Consider the following 22,077-nt stretch of genomic DNA (forward strand, 5'->3'; position numbering starts at 1 on the left):
CAGATGGACCTGCCACCTTGTTCTCCCCATGTAAATGTTCCCTTTCCTTTCTCTCTCTCTTTTCCCTTTCTGTCTCTCTTTCTCTCACCCACACACACACACACACACACGCACACATGCACACGTACATTTTATCCGTCCTGTCATCTGTAATGTATCTTAAGTGCACATTTGTGTCAGTTAAATAATCCATGCATATATTACATCTTGTGTTGTGATGTAACATCTATATTTTTAAATGTGGCACACTGAAACTTAGTTTCTTCTTCTTCATGTAATCCGCTCTAAAACGACAAAATAGATTAACAGCATTTTTGGTCATAATTGAGATTAAACCAGAATCCTTTTAAAACCAGAAAGACCCCCCAACATCTCAGCAATTGTTTGTCATAACACCATCATATCGAAGGCAACAGATAGATCCAACTAAAACAAAGAAAATAAAATCTATGCCAGATACACTAGGCCTGCTAAAAGCTGCCTGGCTAAGCTTGCCTTGCATTGTTCAAACACAGACCACAGTATCTGATTTTAAGTGACAATTACTTTTTTTTTGTTCTTTGTTTGCCTTTAGTCATCTTAAAACTTTGCAAACAATATAGCAGTTATACACTTTGATAAGTAGCTGTAAAACTTCAAACTTCTTCTCTCAACTGTTTTTTCCTTCTGTCTGCCTTTGTTAGGCAGTACTGGTCAATATATTAGTTGGATAAATGAATCGTCATTGACTGTCAGTTACCCCCTGCTCAGGCCTGAATGAACGACCTGAAATATAGAGTTGTTTATTTGCACAAAAAAGAGCCGTGGACATGTATACTGTGTGTTTTGTCTCGTGCATTGTCTCCCTTTGCTTTGTAAAAATTGATATCCACAAGAACATATAATAGATATCTTTGTAACTGCCAGGATGTCACCTGTACACTAAACAGACTGCCACAGGTGTGTGTGCCTGTGTGTGTGTGTTGCACCCTGCTGAGCTCTGTCTGTACATCGTAGGTAGAATCACCTGAGGTCCCCTTTGATGACGAGGCATGGCCTCACCCAGAGGGAGAGAGGCTGAGTGAAGTCCCAGCCCCGCCTTTCTCCTCCCTCTATTCACAAAGCCACGGCTACTACCAGGTAACCCCGCCTCTGAGCGTGTCGCATGCCGTCTTAGCTCTGTTCATTTGTGACGATGTTGGTTTGCAGTCTTTTGTCGTCTCTGAAGTTCAGGTTACATGAGCATGCAGTTCCTTTTTTCTGCATTCTCTGTTCATTCTCTTCTTGTGTTTTTTTTAGACTGTTTTGCAGATTGTCCAAGATCTGTAGGAGTTGTTGGATTGGATGAAATTCACACAGAAATCTTTTAAGGTGTTTACATGTAGCATTTTAACATCAATAAATCGTTAGAAAATAAGAGAGGCAAATTTAACAGGACACTTTTTCTCTGCTCAAATGAAGCTAAAGTGCCGGAGGTCTTAGTGGCAGATGGTGCAAGTGATGAAAACTGAGGGAGAAATAACATGTTTATTCCCCTTAAAAGGAGACACAACTGGAGGGAAGGCAGCCGGCAGGGAAGAGACACATTTAATATCCTCTTAAGAAGCTTCACTCTTTAATTTAGAGAAACAAGTGTAAAATGAAACAAAGTATATCTGCAATGTGTCCTTTTTAATTACTGGTTATATCTTGCAATATATAAGTTATCTCCCAATGATGTGCTCATCATGCTGACATTTTAAAAATGCTACATGTAACATCTTCAACGGACGGTTTAGCTGCATGCTCACTCGTTGCCTTTACCTAAATTATTTCACATAAATCTACTCCATCATAACCCCTCCTGATGCCAGAGAACTTGTGTATTCAAGTTTTGGTTCTCTCGGCTACATTAACACAGAGCATGCTAATGATGTGATTGCTGTTGTGTTTGTCTGATGTGACAGTATGTGTTACTTTGTACTGTACGCATGGTCTGGGATAGGCATGATGTGGGCAATGTGATGTAATCCTGTCTTCTCTCAATACCCATAACTTCTGTTAATTTTGAGTCTGTATAAAGAAAGTTGAGGAAGATAATCAGATTAGTTTTGATGTAGTTGCAGTTAGTAAACTGCAGGAGGCAGTAGAGGCAGACGAATTCCCACCATACTGCATAGTGCCTGCACAAATCAAGATATGACTGTCCTGAATTCATCATTCAACTGTTTAATAGCGAGCATCATGAGAAATGATGTGACTATTGCTGGGCCAATAAATGAACGAAGAAGGCTTATTGTTATAGGTATTGACGATCAAGTTTATTGTTCACCGAGGAGGAAATGTGGCCAACACTGCAGCAATATAATTGACTTTCCTTAAATAACTCCACTACCAAAATGTAGATCTACTGCAGAGGAGAAACAGTAAAACATCACTCACTTGTCTTTTCTATACCACACAAACAATAAGACACACATAGGCCACTCGGAGTGGCTCTTAGTCATTAAGCTAATGCAGATAATTAGGAAGGAAGGGAAGCCAGAGAGAGCCAGGGAGCGGCAAGAGATGGGATAAAGAGAGAATTAGAGGCAGACAGACACAGAGACAGAGGGCAGATTTGTTGCTAGATGTTAATCAACCTGTCAGTCAGCCAAATCACTCCTCCCTCAATGAATCCTTTTTTGCCTCCTGCTGATACAGTAATAGAAATTAGGAGTCAGTAAGACTTTTAACTGCACTTACTGTAATGTGTAATAGGAGTATAGTGGATTCAGCCTCAGTGTGGAAGGCCACAGGGCTGACGGTAGACAGACAATCAAATCAGCCACAGTGCATGAGCATAGAAACTGTAATTCTCTTTTAAAAAGCAGTTTCTGGATATTTTGTCCACCTTTGGGAAGAGACGTGACTTGTCTTGTGGGACTTGAACCCAAAAACAGCATGTAACTAGTTGCACCACTCCCTTTGGGGGGACATTAGAGGTAAAATATGCAATGTTTGATGTGCCGTGACCAGTAAAGTAGAGCAAAGATGGTGTTCATTGTGACACTCATTACATCGTGTCACTTCACTGCTGTTTGAATGCAGCCATCTCACATAGTGAAAGTTCCTCAACCGACAAGGTTACTTAACGGGGAATATTAACTTTGTTTGAGTTGTCAATCAGGACAGATGCGACCCAAATAAACAATCAACTTTTCTTTAAAATAGTATGAAAAATGTAGCCATGGTAAATGTGCCAATGTGTATTATGATGCTCGACCAAAGAGGTTAAATGATAATTAATTCATTTAAAAGGCGTTGAGTGTATTAGCTTTAAATGAAAACAAATATCTAACAGGCTTATACTAGAAGCGTTTAAGACGTTTAGTGAGTATTTCTTTGAGTTATGCTGCCATTACTTTAAGTCAGTTTCAGACATTTAAACCTGCAATAACTAATATATTTTGGCCACTTTTGGCAGCAGACACTGATACGTCATCACAGCAGATACAGAGCAGCATTATATTTCATTCAAAGCTCTGTTTTTGGCCACCTGGTGGATTGAAGTTGAATATTCACTCTCCTTTAGATCTGTTTTGATCTCAACTCCTGAGGAAAATATCTGAGTCTTTCGCTACAAAGCGCTCCACTATGTTCGCCAGCTAGTCGCTGATTGTGTCAGTCGGACATTTGGTGTTGAGCAGGTGGTGTGTATTTTTAGAACTTTACAACAGTGAAGTTGTGGCTAACTGATAAACAATGAGCTGAAAGATGCCAAAAAGCTCAGTGGAGCTGAGTGGGGCGGCAGAGTCGGGTGATCATTCTCTGTGGGTTCAGCACTACAAGCAGCCACTTTCACATTACACAAAATAATCTGATCCATTGTCATTATGAAATATTGATTATGGCAGCTTTAAATCACTAAGTGCAGAGAATAACCCTTGCTCCAGCCCTAAGAAAAACACCCAGCCTATCCCTAAACACAGCCTGAGAGGGTTAATACTTGTCCTGGCCTATTGGGATTCTTCTTTTGCTTGAGCTGCTGCTTTGCTTGCTCCACAGTGATTCATGTCTACTTCTCTATACCCTCAGTATTTACTATGAGGAGCCAGACGCAGCTCTGCAAAATGGTCCTTACCAGAATCTGAAAGGGATCTAATGGACGGGCTGGGGAGGAGCCAAAATGGATAGGAACCAGTGGAATAGACCGCAGTATAGATCTGTATGGCCTCTGGTGTACAGTGCTTATAGCTGCAGCAGCGTCCCTTTACGGCTGTTGACAACACAAAGCTGAGAGTTATTACAGTTTTATTGAGAGCCATGTTATCGTTAAAAGAGCAAATACAATGTGACAGGGCAAGAAACGGAAAAAAAATATGTTAAGGCTTTGGTTGGCCAACAAAACATGTTTGTTAGAGCTGGATAATATGGCCTTAAAATGATGTTTATGTATTTAAGTGATACACAATATATATCGCAATATTTTCAAATGTCCTCCAAAGAACTTAATTAAAGGATAACTACCGTTTTTTACAACCTGGACCTTATTTCTAGCAAACTATATGGTCATTTACTCACCCAGATAACTTTGGTGTCATTTGAAGTCGTTCGGACGAAATTAGATCCAGCGTAGCGCCGATATATCCATATAATGCGAGTAACGGGGCATCAACACACAGCCTCTATATAACACATTATCTGCCACGAAACTAGTTCATTTCACCAATATTTTGTTACGATATGCTAGTGCTATTCCCCTCTGAGTCCGGGCCCGTCCGTTATCAACATCCGGGGTCAAACTAGCAGTAGCAGCTACAGGTAAACAAGCTGGGCTGTTGCGGGTGCGCGCGCAGCTCAGAGACGACATCTTCCAGGTCAGAGGTAGTAGATCAACCTACAGACCCCGGATGTTGACAACAGACCCCGGATGTTGACAACAGACGAGCCCGGACTCAGAGGGGAATAGCACTAGCATATCGTAACAAAATATTGGTGAAATGAACTAGTTTCGTGGTAGATAATGTGTTATATAGAGGCTGTGTGTTGATGCCCCGTTACTCGCATTATATGGATATATCGGCGCTACACTGGATCTAATTTCGTCCGAACGACGCCGAATGACACCAAAGTTATCTGGGTGAGTACATGACCATATATTTTGCTGGAAATAAGGTCCAGATTGTAAAAAACGGTAGTTATCCTTTAATGGTAGGACTGGGCATCAAAATCAAATATCACAACAGTTTGTTCTCACGTAATTTCACTCACTGCTAAAATCAGCAGGGATGAAGCCGTAGGTCTGTATTATGGCCAAATATACATAACTGCATTGTTGCTGGGTATCTGTGCCAACAGGATCAGACTGTCTGGAGCCTGTTGAGCTGGGACCTAAAATAGGTTGTGGGTCAGTCTGTGGCACAACCACAGCCAGCGCTAGAGAGGGAGCAAATAATTTGGTAAAAAGTAAAGACCGCATTTGTATGTTAGGCTATCTATCACTCGCCCGGCCTACCTGTAGAGGATATGAGGGCAAAGTTGGCTCTCTCAGCAGTCGGACATTAAACATGCATGATGTGTGCTTTTATTTAATTGGTCTTGAAATATTAATAGAGCTGGCATTCACTGGCTGACATTTGACTGGAGAGAGAGAGAGAGAGAGACAAAGCGAAAGAGAGAGAGGCTTACAGAGTCATGGTTGGTTGTGATATGGCTACTGTGTCAGTGAATTGTTGCTGTGTCAGCTGACATGTCTGTGTATTGTACTTTCTGTTATGGTGGCTAGCTGCAGACACACTGGCTGTAGAGGATGACTGGCAGAGGCTAATGATATGGCTCCAGTTGTAGTTGATGATAGCTTCTTACTGTGCGTTCACACTGCGGGGAACATGATTGATGTATTGTTCTATCACTAATTATTGTGGCCATCAGGTTGCATTAGTGTTCTGCAACCATATAGTTTTCACACTGCATATGTGTCGTTTAAGAGTTTGTTAACCAGCAGGAATCCACCCAATATCCTACCATGGACCATTTAATGTGTGTTTAATAGGGATGGTGGTCGAGATTCATTTGTCCACCACTTCGGTCTAGACTGAAATTTGCAACAACAAATGTTTTTAGTCAAATATCTCAACAACGATCAGATGGTTTGCCATGAAATTTCACACAGACATTCATGTCCCCCTCAGGATGAATCGCAATAGTTTTTAATAGTTAGTGCCCTCACAATCATCAGGTCACTTTCATTGTGTCACCATGCTAACAAACTAAACTAAGATGGTGAACACGTTCCACATACTGTGCTGAGCATGTTCCTTAGGGCGGGGATGCATGAATGTCTACTGTATATGTGTATGTGCTGTGTTGTACTGACTGAACACAAACCTCCCTCTGGGACCATTCATCTAAATGTTAGAGTGCTGGGTAACGCTTTATATTAAGATCCATGCAATAAGCATTAGCTAAAGATAGGGAAGGCGATTCAAGAGAAAGATAGCTGTTTCCTGAGTCTCGTTCCCAGGTCGTCAAATACTTGTGCTTTGGGTTTTCAGTCTGAAATTCCAACCCAAAGCATCGGTATTTGACGACCTGGGAATGAGACTCAACAATCAGCTATCTTTCTCTGGAACTGCCTTCACTATCTTTAAAGGCAATAAGGCCCTTTTAAGTAACACTTGTTTACACTACTTAGGAATATTAGTGAAAACTGCGTTTCTTACAACTGTTTACTTGATATTGTTTGTATTAGCAGTTAATTGTGCACTTATTAACAGTTGACCATCCATTTTGCAGATACTGGATCTAAAGTGAGAACAATGCCTTATTATGGTTAATAAATCCCTTATTGTATGATAACATTAGGCTACATCGTGTTTGCAATGCTATTTTAAAAAAGTATAAGAAACTCATGGCTTCTATTAACATTCTTAAGTAGTCTATGAGCTGGTAACAAGTCTCTCATATGTGCTTATGAGAGTATTTTTAAAGGACTTGTACGACATTATTACCTATTAACTAATGTTTAGTACGAGGACCTTAGTATTAAGTGTTACCAAATGCTAATGTTGGCATTTAACTGATACGTCAAAGTAAAACCTCACACGAGAGTGGCTTTAGTTGCTTAATCTCCTGTCATTTTCTGTTTGTGCTTTGTTACTTCAAATGAATTGACAGTAATGTGTGCAATGTCGAATGGCTGGAATAACAGCTATAGCCAGCATACTTCAACTTTGACTTGGTGGGATATTGGTCTTGACAATATGGTAAAATGTATGTAATCGAATCTGAAATACTCCTACACTGTCAGTCACAGTCCACTTTTTGCCCCAACTTAAGTTTTCTAGGTTGCCCAGTGACTTTCTTGTGGTGTGGACAGAGTGTACGGCCAAAAATGATACTTTACCAACTGTGTGGATTAGGATTTTTAATATCTGTAGCCCTTGTAGTCTTGTAGCAGCTTGGCCAGTCTGTAGCTCTTTAGTATTCAAACTGTTAAGTGGTAGTTACCGTACTTCTCCAAAAAATCACTCTCACCCACTCAGCTTCTCTGTCACATATGAAGCAGTTGTCCTTATCTTTTAAGTTTAAAGCAAAAGAAATCTCAGCGACATGTGTTCAGATCCTAGGAAACAACACATTAGTCAGCCAGTATCAGGTGTACCTCAGGACTGGAAAAAGCTGTTGCCATAGATACAGTTCCCAAGGAAACAGGAAGAAGCTGTGACAGGGGTCTTGCCCCACCTGTGGCTAATCCTCAGGGAGGCTACGATAGATGTATAGGCTAACTGTACACCTCAGATGCTGGGGGATACTGCTGGAAATAGCTTTGTTCATTTTTTGCTGGTGAGCTAGTAATTGCAGCTATAGCCACAAGCCTGGCTGCTCTTTCCCTTAGCCCAGACATGCTCGCTCATCCAGTGCATGCTAAAGCCTCTCGGCCTGTATGGCAGGCTCGAGGGATGCTGTGAGGACACTTGCTAGCCTGGTTGTGTACTTTCCTCCTTTCCTCTCCCCTGTCTTCTCTTTTCTTTTATCTCAGTTGGTGCCCAGCAACAGCCTGTTGTTTTCCATTCTGGAGTCATGCGCGATGTGTGTGTGTGTGTGTGTGTGTGTGTGTCTGTGCATGAGAGAGAGTGAGTGAAAGTGTGTGGGAGCGCTGGGTGCTGCAGTGTCTAGAAACAGCCTCAGGAGAAGATATCTCTCCAGCACACACACATATGCATACACACATGTATAAACAGGAGACCTATCCACTGATGCATGCATGTACTTTGACACACACACACACACACACACATTACAAGTGCACCTGTTGGTACTGTGCTTCAGTGTGTTGTTGTTGTCACTGGTGAACGTCTCTCTCTTATTTCACTCTCGCTTCCTTCTCTCTCTCTCTCCCACACACACACACACACACACACACACACACACACATGCACACACACACACACACACACACACACACACACACACGCAACAAACAAATGAATGCCCTTATCTGTCTAGCATTCAATTTCTAATTCTTTGGCATTCAGCTGTTTTCTACCTCTTCACCTGCAACAGGCATAATGCATATGTTTGTGTGTGCATGCATGTTTGAGGGTGTGTGTGTGTGTGTATTTACTGTGAGTGCTGTAGGTGGGGGTTCTGTTCTGTCATTGGCTGGCTGGAAAGTAGGGGCGTGTCTTGTACCAGTAATGATATCTGACAGTAAGCGAGAGAGAGAGGCGTCGGGTTGCAGCTTCAATAAAAGACTGGAAAAGACAATTTGCTGAGAGACAGAGACACAGAACGAGAGACAAGGTGGGTGTGGGGGAGGCTGAAAAAAGGGAGGGGGAGAAAGAGAGACTGAGTAATGTACTGTACTGAGTGAGAGAGACGAGAAGGGAGAGTGAGACTTGGAGCGACATCACAGATGTAGAAGGGAGGGGAGGAGAAACAAGAGTTGCAGAGTGATTCTCGCAACCATCCACCTACTTCAGATGCTCTCCTCCTCGCCTGCATCCTTCCACCTCCCTCCTTTCATCCGTCCAGCCAGCCAGCCCTCCCTCCCTTCTTCCTTCCATATTTAATGGGAGCGCACACAGTGACAGAGTGGAGATTGACTGGTCATCTCCTTGGACGAGAGAGGAGGAGGGAGCGAGGGAGGAAGAGGTGGGGTGGAGAAAGACAGAGAGAAAGAGTGAACTCCCTTAAATAATCAATCCTCATATCCTGTCGTTGCCTGGCCCACGCTCCCCCTCACTTCTCTCTGAAGAGAGGAAAGAGAGGAGTTGAGGAGAGGAGATTTTGGACCGGCAGAGATGTGGATGTTGGACATTTCTCCTGGCTAGAGAGAAGATGGGATGATGGACAAATGGACGGACAACAAAGACACACGAGCAGACGGATTGACAGGTAGATGGATGTACAGCTACCCTGAGAGACCGACTCCAACTCTGAGAGGACTCTGTCTACCTGCCCTGCACTTTCTACCTCCTCCTCCAGCTCCTCCTCCAGCTCCTCCTCCTCATCTCTCCATCTGCCAGCTGCTCTCTCACTCCTGAGGGAGCTGAAGAAGAGAAAAGGAAAATAAAGAGATAATAATATTAAGAGAAAGCAGAGACGAGAAGATGGAAATATCATCAATAGCAACCTAATCCTCAGCAGAACTGGTGACAGAAGGAAGAGCTGGACTGTGTGTCTGAAAGAAAGGGAGAGCGAAGCGACAGAGGGGAGAAACTAGAGATGAGGCACTGGAGAAGTGCGACAACATGAACTCTATCTTGTCTGTCTAAGGGACGAGCAGACGTCAGAGACCATGAACTATATTTTCGGCAACAACACCCTGTACCCCCGTAGTGCGAGGGTAGGCGGGGCATCTGGGGGTCAAGGGGCGGGTCTAGGAGTCAAACAGAAACTAGGACCCAAGCGTGGCTCCTCGGAGGAGCTGGCACCTCCCCACACCTCTTCCCCCTCCACCTCCTCACCCGCCTCCTCCTCCCCCTCCACATCCTCCTCTCGCTGGCAGCAGCTCCTTATGTTCTTCTCCAGGAGGAGTGCCTTTACCGACTGTATCAATGCTGGCCAGGTAACACACACGTCACATGCTGCGTGTGCTTTATGCTTGAGGGGTGTAGGGGATCAGGGTGGGAGGCATGTAACTTAAACTGGGTTTTTGTTGTGTGTGTGTGTGTGTGTGTGTGTGTGTGTGTGTGTGTGATTACATTAGCAAACATTCTCTAGTTTCAGTTTCTTGGCCAGAACAGAGAGGCAGTCAGGGGCAGCAGGTATGTTTTAAATTGAGGTTGAAGCAGCTCTCTGTTTGTGGTTGAGATTTTTGATAATGTTGTCATGGAAATGAGCCCTGGCACAGTGTCTGAGACCCAGAGAGCCAGTGTGTTGCCATGGCAAAGCCATCATTTAGCTGATGATTGCATTTGCACGTTGGCAGTCCAGTGGCACTGGATGGTAAGTCCACACTGAAATCAAAATCCCACCATGGAAAAGAAAGGTGTGTGGCTGACCTCACCACACATTTATATGGTCCCTTTTGTTCTATCTGGCAAAATTAGCCATAGAAAACATTAAAGTGTTTATATATGATGTGGCTTCACATTTCCTTTACATAAAGTGCATCATATATTGTGCCATATGAATGTGCGACATAACTTCAGAGCCTACCTACGTAGCAGACGTAGCTACGCCATAGCTGCCTCCTCAAAGATGTACACTCACCGGCCACTTCATTTGGTGCACTTATACAATCTAATATGGTTCAATACAAAAGCTGTGCCATGAATTCTGCCTTTAAAAAGATATTAATGTTAAGTCTTGAGTGACACTGTCAGAGAGGTGTTAATTTAAAGGCATGGCTACAATTGAGGTTGTACAGTAGTTTGCAACAGAGTTGAACTGAACTGTTATATATAGAGGTGTTTCTGATATTTTGGCCACTGCATTAACATACATTAGAGCGGCAGATTGTTAGAAACACATTTCAGTTTAATGAGCTTCAGCACCACTCCTGCCCACTTTGACCTCAGTAATAAATATAAAGAACAATTGCCTTTCTGACAGAGTCAACAAAAACTGAAAAATTGCTAGTTTCAGAAAGTTTGAATCCATGGTAGAGCTTTTGTATTGGATTGCATTACATTGTACAGGTGTAATGGCCTTTGACCACTCGGGCTGTGCCTGCAAATATGTTGTATCAAAACTATTCACAGTAGCAGCTACGCTAATTGCGATCGGATGCTCCAATATGTGAATTTGTGACACAATGAAATGATACTTACCGCAGACCAAGCAGGACTGGAAGTAAAACGGTGCCAGCTTGAAGAGCTATGAGAGGGCCCCTTGCTGACACATAGCTAGAGAGAGGTCAAATCCACCGGGTTCATGTCAGCTGATCCCCGGACTCCAGTATGGTCCGTACCATTAAGATGAATTAATACGTTAAAACACCAAAGTTACAAAAAACTAACCGAGCAATAGACAATCCATTGACTGTGTTTAGCAAAGTAGTCTTGTGAATTTGACGAGAGCACAGATGGATAAAACCGCTTCAGTTCCCCATAAGTAAATCCCACATACAGTTTGTGGCAGTCTGTCTGTGCAGAGAACAATTGAGATTACTTCACTTTTGCCACATTGTCTTTATAAGTCTATGATTGTGCCATTGTCATGAGTTGTGATTTGACGTCTGTTATGTACAATATGATAGGCTAATGCTTACATTCACGATGCAATAGCTCAGAAAAATCAACCTCTCTCTTTGCCATGTAGTATATAGATTTTGTGTGAAAGTACTCAGGAAAAAAAAGAACAGTTTGAAAAAAATGATTGACATGCAAAAAATGCCTCCATTGTGTAAGGCCTTAACTTATGATGTGGCTGGTGAGTGTAACTACATTTATGGCCTCTATAGAGATATTACATTGAGACAGCAAGAATTGTAATTGATCATTTTTTTGTTGTTCCTAAATGAAAGAATAAACAATGTTGATTGCACAGCAGTGGTCTCATATTAAGCAATGAGAAAAGATGAGATAGAAGTCAACTTGGTGTACAGTAACAAGCACAGTAGTGGCTCATAGTCACTGTATATCACAAACTAAATGAGAGATTGCACATACGATTACCTTTGGGAATGTAATGAAAGGGTAATATGGTCTGATTATGAATGACAGTGCTGCAGTGCTGCTGTCAGTGGGTGAAACACAGCTATTGCCAAGCTATAACTCAAATGCTAGGCTGTCGCTATCTACTGTGGGTCTGCCATTAACCCTGTGTGTCGAGTATAGATCCAGCTAGCTGTCCATTACATCATCATTATAATGACTTTTCACATGCTGAGACAAAAATACCTATGTACAATGGCACTATTACAAAGGCTTCGCTATAATAACGATACATCAATAATGTGTCCTTAGCCTACCTGGGTGGATAAATGAGGGGGAAATATTTGCACCGATTGGTTGGGGGATGTGGGCCCGCAGCATTGTTGCTGACAGAGATCATAAATAACATTGGCATCCATGATAACCAACTTGAGTCATCACACCAGCAGCTTGCGTAAATCACTAAACTGATATCCAAAGCAATCTCCACAGCCTTTGAAGGACCCAGTAGAGCAGGACTGATACCTACCTGATAAATATCTTTACAGGAGGCACTTCTGATGTTGACAGATGCTGCAGCAAACAGTCTCAAGTTATCTTGAGCCCCTTGGTCTCCTCACCACTCCCATAATTCCAATAATACATCAGAGATCCATTCTGTCTGTTCAGATTCTTTAATCCAAGGCACATTCTTCTCTTTCATGTAGTTTTGCTTCATGTGCAAGTTTAGCCTTTTCACTGTTTTATTCACTTTTAAAATGTGCACCATCAGGTCCTGGAAGACTGTCTGTGGTCTCCATATTAATATCAGCTTCTGCAATGTAGAGCCCCCTTTTAGTGTATCCTCCCACACTGGGACACTGTATCACTGTATTAAAACATGAACATGCAAACCACTCAGAACAATCTTTGAGTCCTGATGACAAAATCACTGTTATACACAGGTTAGCACAGGGCAATAGTTCAGTGGTAAAGAGAAAATGTGCTGTTTTCTAGTGGCATTTCTGTTTGTGAGAATATTTTTTCATTCTTTTATAAAAGATCAGCATTTATTGTTCTTACATTACTCAACTTCATTCAAATCTAGCATAAATGTAACTGAATGTTCTTGAAAATAGTTCGAAGACAACATGGAAACATTATGGAAACTTAGTTATGTTAATTTCATGTATTATATGACAACTCTGCAGTCTCCTCATGTCTCCACACAGTTCTGTTGTTTTTGTCAGATGCAATTTTTAGTTTCTTTGGTGGACTGAGACCGACCGATGCATTGATGTACTTTCGATCGATGTTGGCCGATACTATTGGCTGATATTGATCTATCATAGATATATTGGCGATATATTGTGGCCAGTATATCAGTAGACTCTACTCTAGGCTCTAGTTTTAAACATCGTCTATGACATGATTAATTTGTTTAGCCAGAAACCTTATAAGAAAGGAGACAGGAGAAAGGAAACCATTTTGAATAGAGTCTGTAACCCCAGACTGTATGACACACAACCCGCCCCTTCCTCCCAAAAGCCAATCATGTGCCTTTATCAAAGCTGAACTGGGAAACATATCAGCCAGTCTCCTTGTTTCACTGACACGGGTGCACAGTTGAGATTTCAACCAATTTGAAGCGACTGCTGATGGACTTTATAGGTAAGAAAGAGGAGGAGATCATGCTTATGTACATGATTACCAAGGACGGTGACGTTATTCAAACCGTAGACATTCAACTAACATTTGCTCAATTGCTCTGGTGGGATTAGCTGACGGCATCATGTCACAGCAGTCTGTATATGAGCTGTAAAAGACGTCCGATCGTTTTGTTTGTTATCCTTTTGGAAATTCTTTTTGGTATTGTGAAACAGTGCGCATGCGCCGTAGAAGTCCAAACCTACTAAGTGTTTTTTATTAGATTGGACTGGTAATTCTATACATCATCAAATTATGACTCGGGGCCTGGTCTTGTTAGCCTGAAACAACTGCTAGGGGCCATTGCCAAGATGGCTGCTGAGTAGTGAGACTTGCCTAACAGGACTTTGGCTAAGACTGTTTTAATTTCACTTTGTTGCTTTTGTCGATACACCAGCTTTTCCGTCACAGCAAAGCCGATGCTCAGATATGTCAAAAAACAGGTTAAATAGTGTTTGTGCTGTAGATGACACATGCAGAATTGCCACTATTGGATCCAGACCTGCATTATTGATCTAAAGCTCCTGAGTGGACGAGGGACCACTCACAATGTTCAGCCCTGCAGCACTTACAGTATACAGCTGTCTGCAGATTTACAGCACAGCCCATGGAAAAAGTTATCCCACCCACACCCCCCTGGCCTGCAGTAATCATATTGGCCAGTGTTTTCCCAAGGTGTTGCCATTTTCCTGTCTAAGGCACTTACTGCATGACTGATAGGCCATTACATTACACACACACACACACACAAACACACACAGCTGTTAGTCCTTTTGATGCAAGAGATTGTTTTTTTTAACTATTTGATGAAAGTGGTTTGGATCTGCTGATTTGGCCTCATAGGTCAAATTAAAAACGTACCAATACTCATTTCAAAATGTGTGTGTGTGGGTGTTGGTGTGTGTGTGGGTGTGTGTGTGTGTGTGTTTGTATGTATGTTCGACTGTGTGTCTCTAGAGTCATGCCAGATTAGATTTTGATGGTTGAACCGACACTGGGAAGTGTGTAATATTTACCTGTGTGTACACACACACACACACACACACACACACATCCATTACTCTTTAATCAAATTATTCAGCTGTATAGAGTAAAGCAATGTGACATTTATAGATCTGGAATACGTTAGAGCCCAGACATCGTACTTTATCTCTACGGAAAGCATTTATTGCAAAACCTCTTCCTCACTGGCACTAAAAGTATTGATGCCTTGTACTATTTGCCCACTAGGCAATCTGTCTTTTTCTGTGGCTCGAGTGTTGATGTAAGGTTGTTTTTAGTTAGAGTCACCATTGTGATTTGATCGTAGTTTGATTATCTCCCTTTAGAGCCCAATAGTGATTTTTAACAATTGATCTACTGAGCAGAATGCTGAATTTATGATGCCTCAGGAGCTAGCTAAAGGCTAAGCAACATGTCATATCTTATACTGAATAGGAGTGGGATAAAATATTGATTCGGCAATATATCGCATTGCTTTCTCTTGCGTTAGGATTGGCGATACACTGGTGCCAAATATCGATATTTTTGATAAAACATGCAGGCTCTCTGAACAGATTTCCCTGACAGTTGGACTTACTGGAGTCACTACTTCATCGCTCCTTGTGGTCTCTATACATTTAATTTACACAGATTGAAAAGAGTTTAGTGAGGCATGGTTGTATCATTTCTTTTAATATTTTGACTGCAGAAATGTTCTGTTTTCTGGTAATTCGGCCCTTATCCTGTCTATGGCTATTTTACATTGGAATTAAACAAGGTACAAGGTAGTTTATCCATCATTAAACAGCACAGGGTTGCATAATGACATGGAAGTTCATACACTCCTTCATGCTACACAAATTACAGATCATATATCCAGTGATTTACATACAAGTTACATAAACACGTAGTTCAAGCTTTTGAATCTGCGTCAGGGTGAATGTTAACAGCAGCATTATAATGGTGATGATGATATGGTCAGTGTTTTCACTTCAAAAGTTCAACATCTTGAAAACACTATCCACCCACGTTGTGTCCACATCTCCTCGTCCCCCTGTAGTCCAGCACTGCGTGTCGAATGCAACAGCTTGATCTGAGATGTTGTGGTGGAGACAGATGCCTGACAAATATGTGGGCGCAACAGTCTCTGATCTCACGTTGTTTAGCCAGCCTGAGTCCCATTTGTCCATTTCCTTTTCCTGTGACCTGACATTCGTCAGGGGCAGCCTTAAAACATCTAAATTTGCATGACTCATCCCGGCTCTCCTGTGACACACATGGACAAGTTTTAGTCATTTTGTTTCATCTTAGGGTAACTTTCCAGGTCAAATACACAAATTATTGAAAATCAACATGCACTAATAGCATAGTGCACTAGCAGGCTGAAACGGTCACGGAGCTCGCCAAAGTTACGTTTTGCAAAACCACGCCCATCTGGGTGAAATACCAAGTTTTTAGTGAGACACATTGAGTGGGACACATTTTGTGTTCCTCAGTTATTGTGACATATCACCAGATGATTGTTATCGATTATCATAGAATCACTTTAATGTAATATAATCTTAATTGTGGGGCAGCATATTGTGGATTGTATTGTATTGTGAGTTACTCAGAGTTTCCACTTCAAATACTAAAACTTCACCTGAGTTTATTAACCTCAATAATCAAAAATCAAGGGTTAACCAGACTCTTTCCATTGTTTTTGTTGTGGACACACACAGTAACCCTCTCTCCTTCTCCCCACAGCCCCCACCCTGTCTCTGTATAATTGATGAGTGGTAAAGCAGAGGTATGAAAGTCATCCTTGTTGTTCAGAAAGGGCTCTAAAAGCCTTAAAGAGGTGTTTAGTGGTCACAGGAAATGGAGGTAGAGAGGGATGGACAGAGCCAGAGAGAGGGAGGGATAGATGGAGAGACAGAATAAGATATTGAAGGAGAGAATTAGTGATTGATTAGGAGAGAAATCTGATCGCCTATTAGCTCAAAGTGGGCAGTGGCAATAAATCATGCACATAATTCACTTGGATTATAATTTATCAACCTAAAGAGTCAGCTGATGGACTCAGACTAAGTGTCAGTTGGTTGATGATTTGATCAGGACTGGTTATGAGTTAAATAGTTCTTTCTGCAGTCACTAATTTTTTTAAAAAGGTGTTTAAGCTTAAAAGATTTTCACATTTTGTTCTACAACATAAAATACATCAAGAAATACTCCACATTTAACTTATAAAGCGGTTATGTGTCTTGAAATACATGGTCTCAACAAGTGACTTAAAGAGACTACAGCCGTTGTCGGCCACATTAAATGTCATCATACCAAACATGGAGACTCATCTACTACCTAGTCTGTTTTTACAGGCAGACTTTACTTGCAAACTTATCTCAAACTTTCCAACTTGTAGGTTGAACAATTTATAGTAAATTGTGTATAGTATAGTGTCGTAGGAAGCTTAATGGTGGTGACCACACAATGTGTTGGTATCATAAAGTTGTGTTTGACACATAGATTATGTCTTTGCAATAATGCAAAATCCAATTGAAAATTCCTAGTTTTCTGTCAAAGGGACCAGGCCGATGCTTACATTCGGCTTTGCCTAGAAAAAAATGTCATCCCTGCTGCCAAGTCTTGCACTGAAATATACGTTTGATGAACTTGAGTATGACTTGAGTATTTTCCTTGTATGTAGCCTTAAAAGTTGACCTTTCAGATATGTCTAATTCTCACATTTGATGCATTGCTGTAGATTAAACAAGCCAATATAAAGTAGTAGCTCAGCCTTAAACATCTACAGCAGTAAAATGCAACATGCACATGAATGCAGCAGTAATATTACTCAGAAACATCAGATGTAATAGTGAAACACTGTCATAAGTAAAGGATCTGAATACTTCCTCCACCACTGTCAAACAGTGAGTGACAAATCTATAGTTCTGCTAGAATGACGTATGGAAATGTAATTTATACATATTGGGTAATTTTAAAATGGAAAACGCGTGGGAGCCACGTCATTAACGCTCTCGTCCCATCCTGCGAAGTGCATCTGTACATTAGAGTTCAACCTACTCTCCCCAACACACACCCTGCTCCTGTGAAGAGTGGCTCATTATCCTTCTGCTGCCCAAGGAAACTTTCCACTCTCCCTGGGCCTCATGGGATACCACCATGCAGAAGTAGACTTCTCTGGTTTGCCCTGTCGTCTTGTTTTAAATCTGTTGTTCTTGTGATGCGATTGGCAGTGAAGGTCATATTTAGGTGCATTTGTACTGTACCCAAATATATACGTATATACTATGAAACTTAATCAGTTTCTTACATACTATTCGTATGTATAATCTGTTGTTGAGTGGGCAGTATGTAATAAACTCAAGTAGGTGTTGTATTTTGGGGAATCTTCACACCATAACTGTGAATTTTCACCTCCCGCAGCCAGAAACTATACATCATCGCCACATAGTAATAGAGCAGAGAAGGCGAGTGGAGGAGTGTTTGCACTGGCCATATATTAATCTAAAGAAACAACAACATTTGCGACAAGGAATTAAACAAATGTATGGTATTTGTTTTTAGAAATCATGAAAAGTTATGAGAGAGAATATGAGTATTGTCTTGTCGGTGTATCCTTTTCCTTTCTAAACACCACAGACCTGCACAGAATTGACGTTTATTCCCGCCCTCTCATGTCAGTGCTGTGCTCAGATCAAATGGGAATAAATATTTGAGCAATTTGATGGTTAAAGCTAATGACTTGAAACCATTAACATGTCCATACTTGATGGAACCTTGTCCACCAACCTTGAAACCTACAAGGCACCGTGACTGACTGCCCACTTTGGTTGATCCTGATCAGCTGTTGTGTGCCACTGTAGCAGTTTAGAAATTGTCCCAAAAATCAATCAGAGTTATTTCCTAAATGAGTTAACAAGAGCCCCTGAGACTGTTTCATCTTATCAATAGAAAAGCCACTAAGAGTATGAAGGTGATGTCATCAATGGGAGGGGCTAATGCAAATGTTTACAACCTGGACCACCATTGCTCGTGGTAACCAATGAGCTCCTCTGATTGCTGGCCAACACTGCGGGCGGCATCAGTTGTTGTCATGGTGATGCTGCTATGCTGATTAACAAGCAGAGTATGGCATTTGGGTGTGTGTGTGTGTGTGTGTGTGTGTGTGTGTGTGTTAGAGAGAGAGAGAGAGAGAGAGAGAGTTATGGAGAAATAAAAAAAGTAGATGAGTGTGTGGAAACTTAACATCTTGATAGTTTGCTTTCCCAGTTATGCGCACGCGTACACACACACACACACACACTCACACACACACACACACACACACACACACACACACACACACACACACACACGCTGTATTGTAGCAGTGAGCGGTGCATTAGATTCGTGCTTGTGCTTGAGAGTGTGTGAGGTGTTGCATCACCTTCTGTGTGTGGGATGAGGCTTGCATATCAGCGCTCTCCCACACACACACTAGCACACACACACACACACACACACACACACAGACGTCTCCACACACACAGACTCTCTCTCTCCTCCCTCTCCATCAGTCTCCTACCTCCAGCCTGTTCTATGCTGATATAATCAACACAGATTAGCTGACCACGAGCAATCACTTATTATGACCACTAACTAATGAAGCTGAACACAACATAATGCAGCTCTATAATATCCTCCTGTAATTAGTATAGAGGGATTTGATACTACTGAATAAACTTTATTATATATTCTGTTTCATAACACAATAAAATTGAGGTCTCTTACACAGGATGATATACATACATACATGTTTTAGAATTGCATTTACTACAGAGTATACACTGTGATGGACGTTGACATCATTGTTCAGGGTGCAGGGGATAGAGTGTGGTTATTATGTGCTTCTGAATTTGTGGTAGTGTGTCTCTTCAAAGTTGGCGTACGGCAGAAGTGTGTTTATTAACTGCAAGCCACAGCACCCCGCTGTAGTCACCGCTGTTTCCAACTGTTGCTCTGACCCACTGATCTCACCCATTCCATTCACTTCTCCTGTCTCTTGTCACCACACTGTAAAATCTGACAAAGTGACTCTACTTTACAAAAAATCGAGGAAACCAATTACCTCAAAACTAGTAAAAAAAAGTGGACTAATAATTTGAATTTGTTAAAACGTTCAAGTTTTTACAAACTGTCTACTTTACTCAGTAAAGTCAACTTTTAAAATTTACAGTGCAGAGTAGGGAGTCAGATTAGCTCTAACATTCCTGCCTGCCGAGCGTTCGACCTACATCTAGATTCAGAAGTGTTTCAGTCTTGTCTGTAACTTAGCTGTTAGCAGCCTCAGCTTACCAGATATACTGAGGACGCTAAGCTATGAAAACCCAAATGACAATGGCACAATAGAAAGAAACACTAACAGTAGAAAAGAAAAGAAACCCTGCTCCACCCAATGTAACCTGAGTGTCTTTCTCATCAAACCTGCCTTAACTGGACTTTAATAAAAAAAATTATGAACAGGACATCGAGGGTAACGTAAGTGCATCAAGCAGCAACAAACTGCATTTCATTATCTCTCCCACATCACACAAACACCAACAACTCCTGCCTTACCGCAACTCTAAGGGGACACACTTCTTTATTACATTCTCTGGCGAGAGGCCTTTTAAATCATGGTACAGGGCTCAGTAGTCTATGACTCTCATCCATCAGCCCAACCCTATTCTTGCTTGCTGCCATGTAAGTAAATATTTGTCTCTGAAAGCTTTGCATTCACATATTGTTGCTGCTTTGGAGAGTCACTATGTGTTGTCTTACAGCAACATTGTCTGCTTGTGTGATGTTAGCATGCAGAGTGATATGAGAACTTCTGTCATGCAGTCACACATGGATGTGTTACAGGAAATGACAGGCTCATTACTGTATAAGACACAGATTTTAATTGGCTTAAAGCTACTGTTACATAGATAATACAAGACCACAAACTTTGTCCCATGTAAGTGATGCTGTCTCTCTTGACCTGTAATTGCTGTGCCTTCTCGTTGGCCATCCAGTGTGCTCCTTGATTAAAATTAAAGTTTAATGCAATGTAACTCACTGACATCCTGTAACACAAATGAACGTTAACACTGCCAGGATTTCAAAGAAGGGCACCTGTCTGCCACCGGAAAGTCTTTATGACCAGATCTTTAACATCAGTGTAGAACAAAAAGTTTACAAGGTTTCTTGGCAAACAATTCTCTGGCCGTTCAAGTTTGGGGATAAAGATTAAAGAAGGATGAAAGTAACTAATAAAATTACTTATTACCTGACTTTGCCACAGATGCATGGACTCAAGACTGGTGGAATGAATTTCCTTATTTGCCGTGTGCACTTTGTATTTATGGGAATAAATTCAAACTCAGAAAGGTAATATTTAAAATATGTATAAGTTAATAATACAAACTCAAAAATATTAATTTAATGAATACCTTTTTATAACTGAACAAACAAGCAGTCCTTAGAGGGAACTAAGTTCCCAAGAAGAGTATTCAAAGCTAGAACGTTGCTACCTACTGTGAAAGGGTCCTGCAAATATAAAAAAAGGTCAAAGAGTGTGAAATTGTTTGTTTATTCAGTTTATTATAAAATGAAAATCAATCAATGAGGATTTCTCTTTTCTGATTACATTTCTTACCCGAAGCTACATATTGCACCTTTCAACAATCCATTTATTAATTAGATAGCTGAATAACAGAAAATGAATTTGCAGCTATGCTGAATTGATTAATTATTTCAGATTTTTTTCAGAATAAAATTGCAAAAATTTGCTGGTTGATTCTAAAATGTGCAGTATTTTTTTTTTATTTGGTCATGTATCATAATTAACTTATATTTTTGGATTTCGGTCAGTTGTTTGGATAAAACAAGCTACTCTAATATGTCACTTTGGACTCAACATGGGATATTACCCAACTTTTTTGATGATTTTCAGATAGAACAATCAAGAAAACAATCAGAAGATTAATCAATAATGAAAATAAAGATTAGTTGCAGCCCATATGTCATTTTTATTGTTATTTCTCTTTCCTGTTTGTACCTGATTTGAGCTGGTGGACATATTGTGTAATTGCAATAAATGAAGGAGGAATTACTGATCAAACTCTTTGTAAGTGTTGGAAGAAAGTCTATATAGTCTTCATTCACTTAACATTTAACTTCTTTTAGTCCCTTATTTTAAATTAAAATGACCCTCAATAACCTCAGAGACACGTTTTGTGAGTGTCATGGCAGTTCTCAAACCCTCTTTTAAAACAGTATTCAGCACTTGTTTGAAACAAGCAAGCCTGACATGGAACTGGAGGAGGAATTAATGAGCAAACTCTTTGTAATTCGACCGTAC

The 22,077-nt window shown here is 41.0% G+C and overlaps 1 protein-coding gene across 4 annotated transcripts in view; it reads left to right on the forward strand.

Annotated features, from left to right (window-relative positions):
• Window positions 1–22,077, forward strand: part of dlg1a (discs large MAGUK scaffold protein 1a) — a 126,643-nt gene that overhangs the window by 40,782 nt on the left and 63,784 nt on the right. Inside the window, exon 2 of one of the 4 annotated variants that reach the window (XM_084354522.1) lies at window positions 997–1,119. The exons of 2 other annotated variants lie outside the window; for them this stretch is intronic. In XM_084354522.1, coding sequence (XP_084210648.1) covers window positions 997–1,119 — 123 coding nt within the window. Of the gene's footprint in view, window positions 1–996; window positions 1,120–8,723; window positions 10,013–22,077 lie in introns of those variants that run through there. One more of the 4 variants, XM_084354523.1, reaches the window with a different exon arrangement.

This window comes from Pagrus pagrus, assembly GCF_965226575.1.
Source record: "Pagrus pagrus genome assembly, chromosome: 6".
Classification (NCBI taxonomy): Eukaryota; Metazoa; Chordata; class Actinopteri; order Spariformes; family Sparidae; genus Pagrus; species Pagrus pagrus.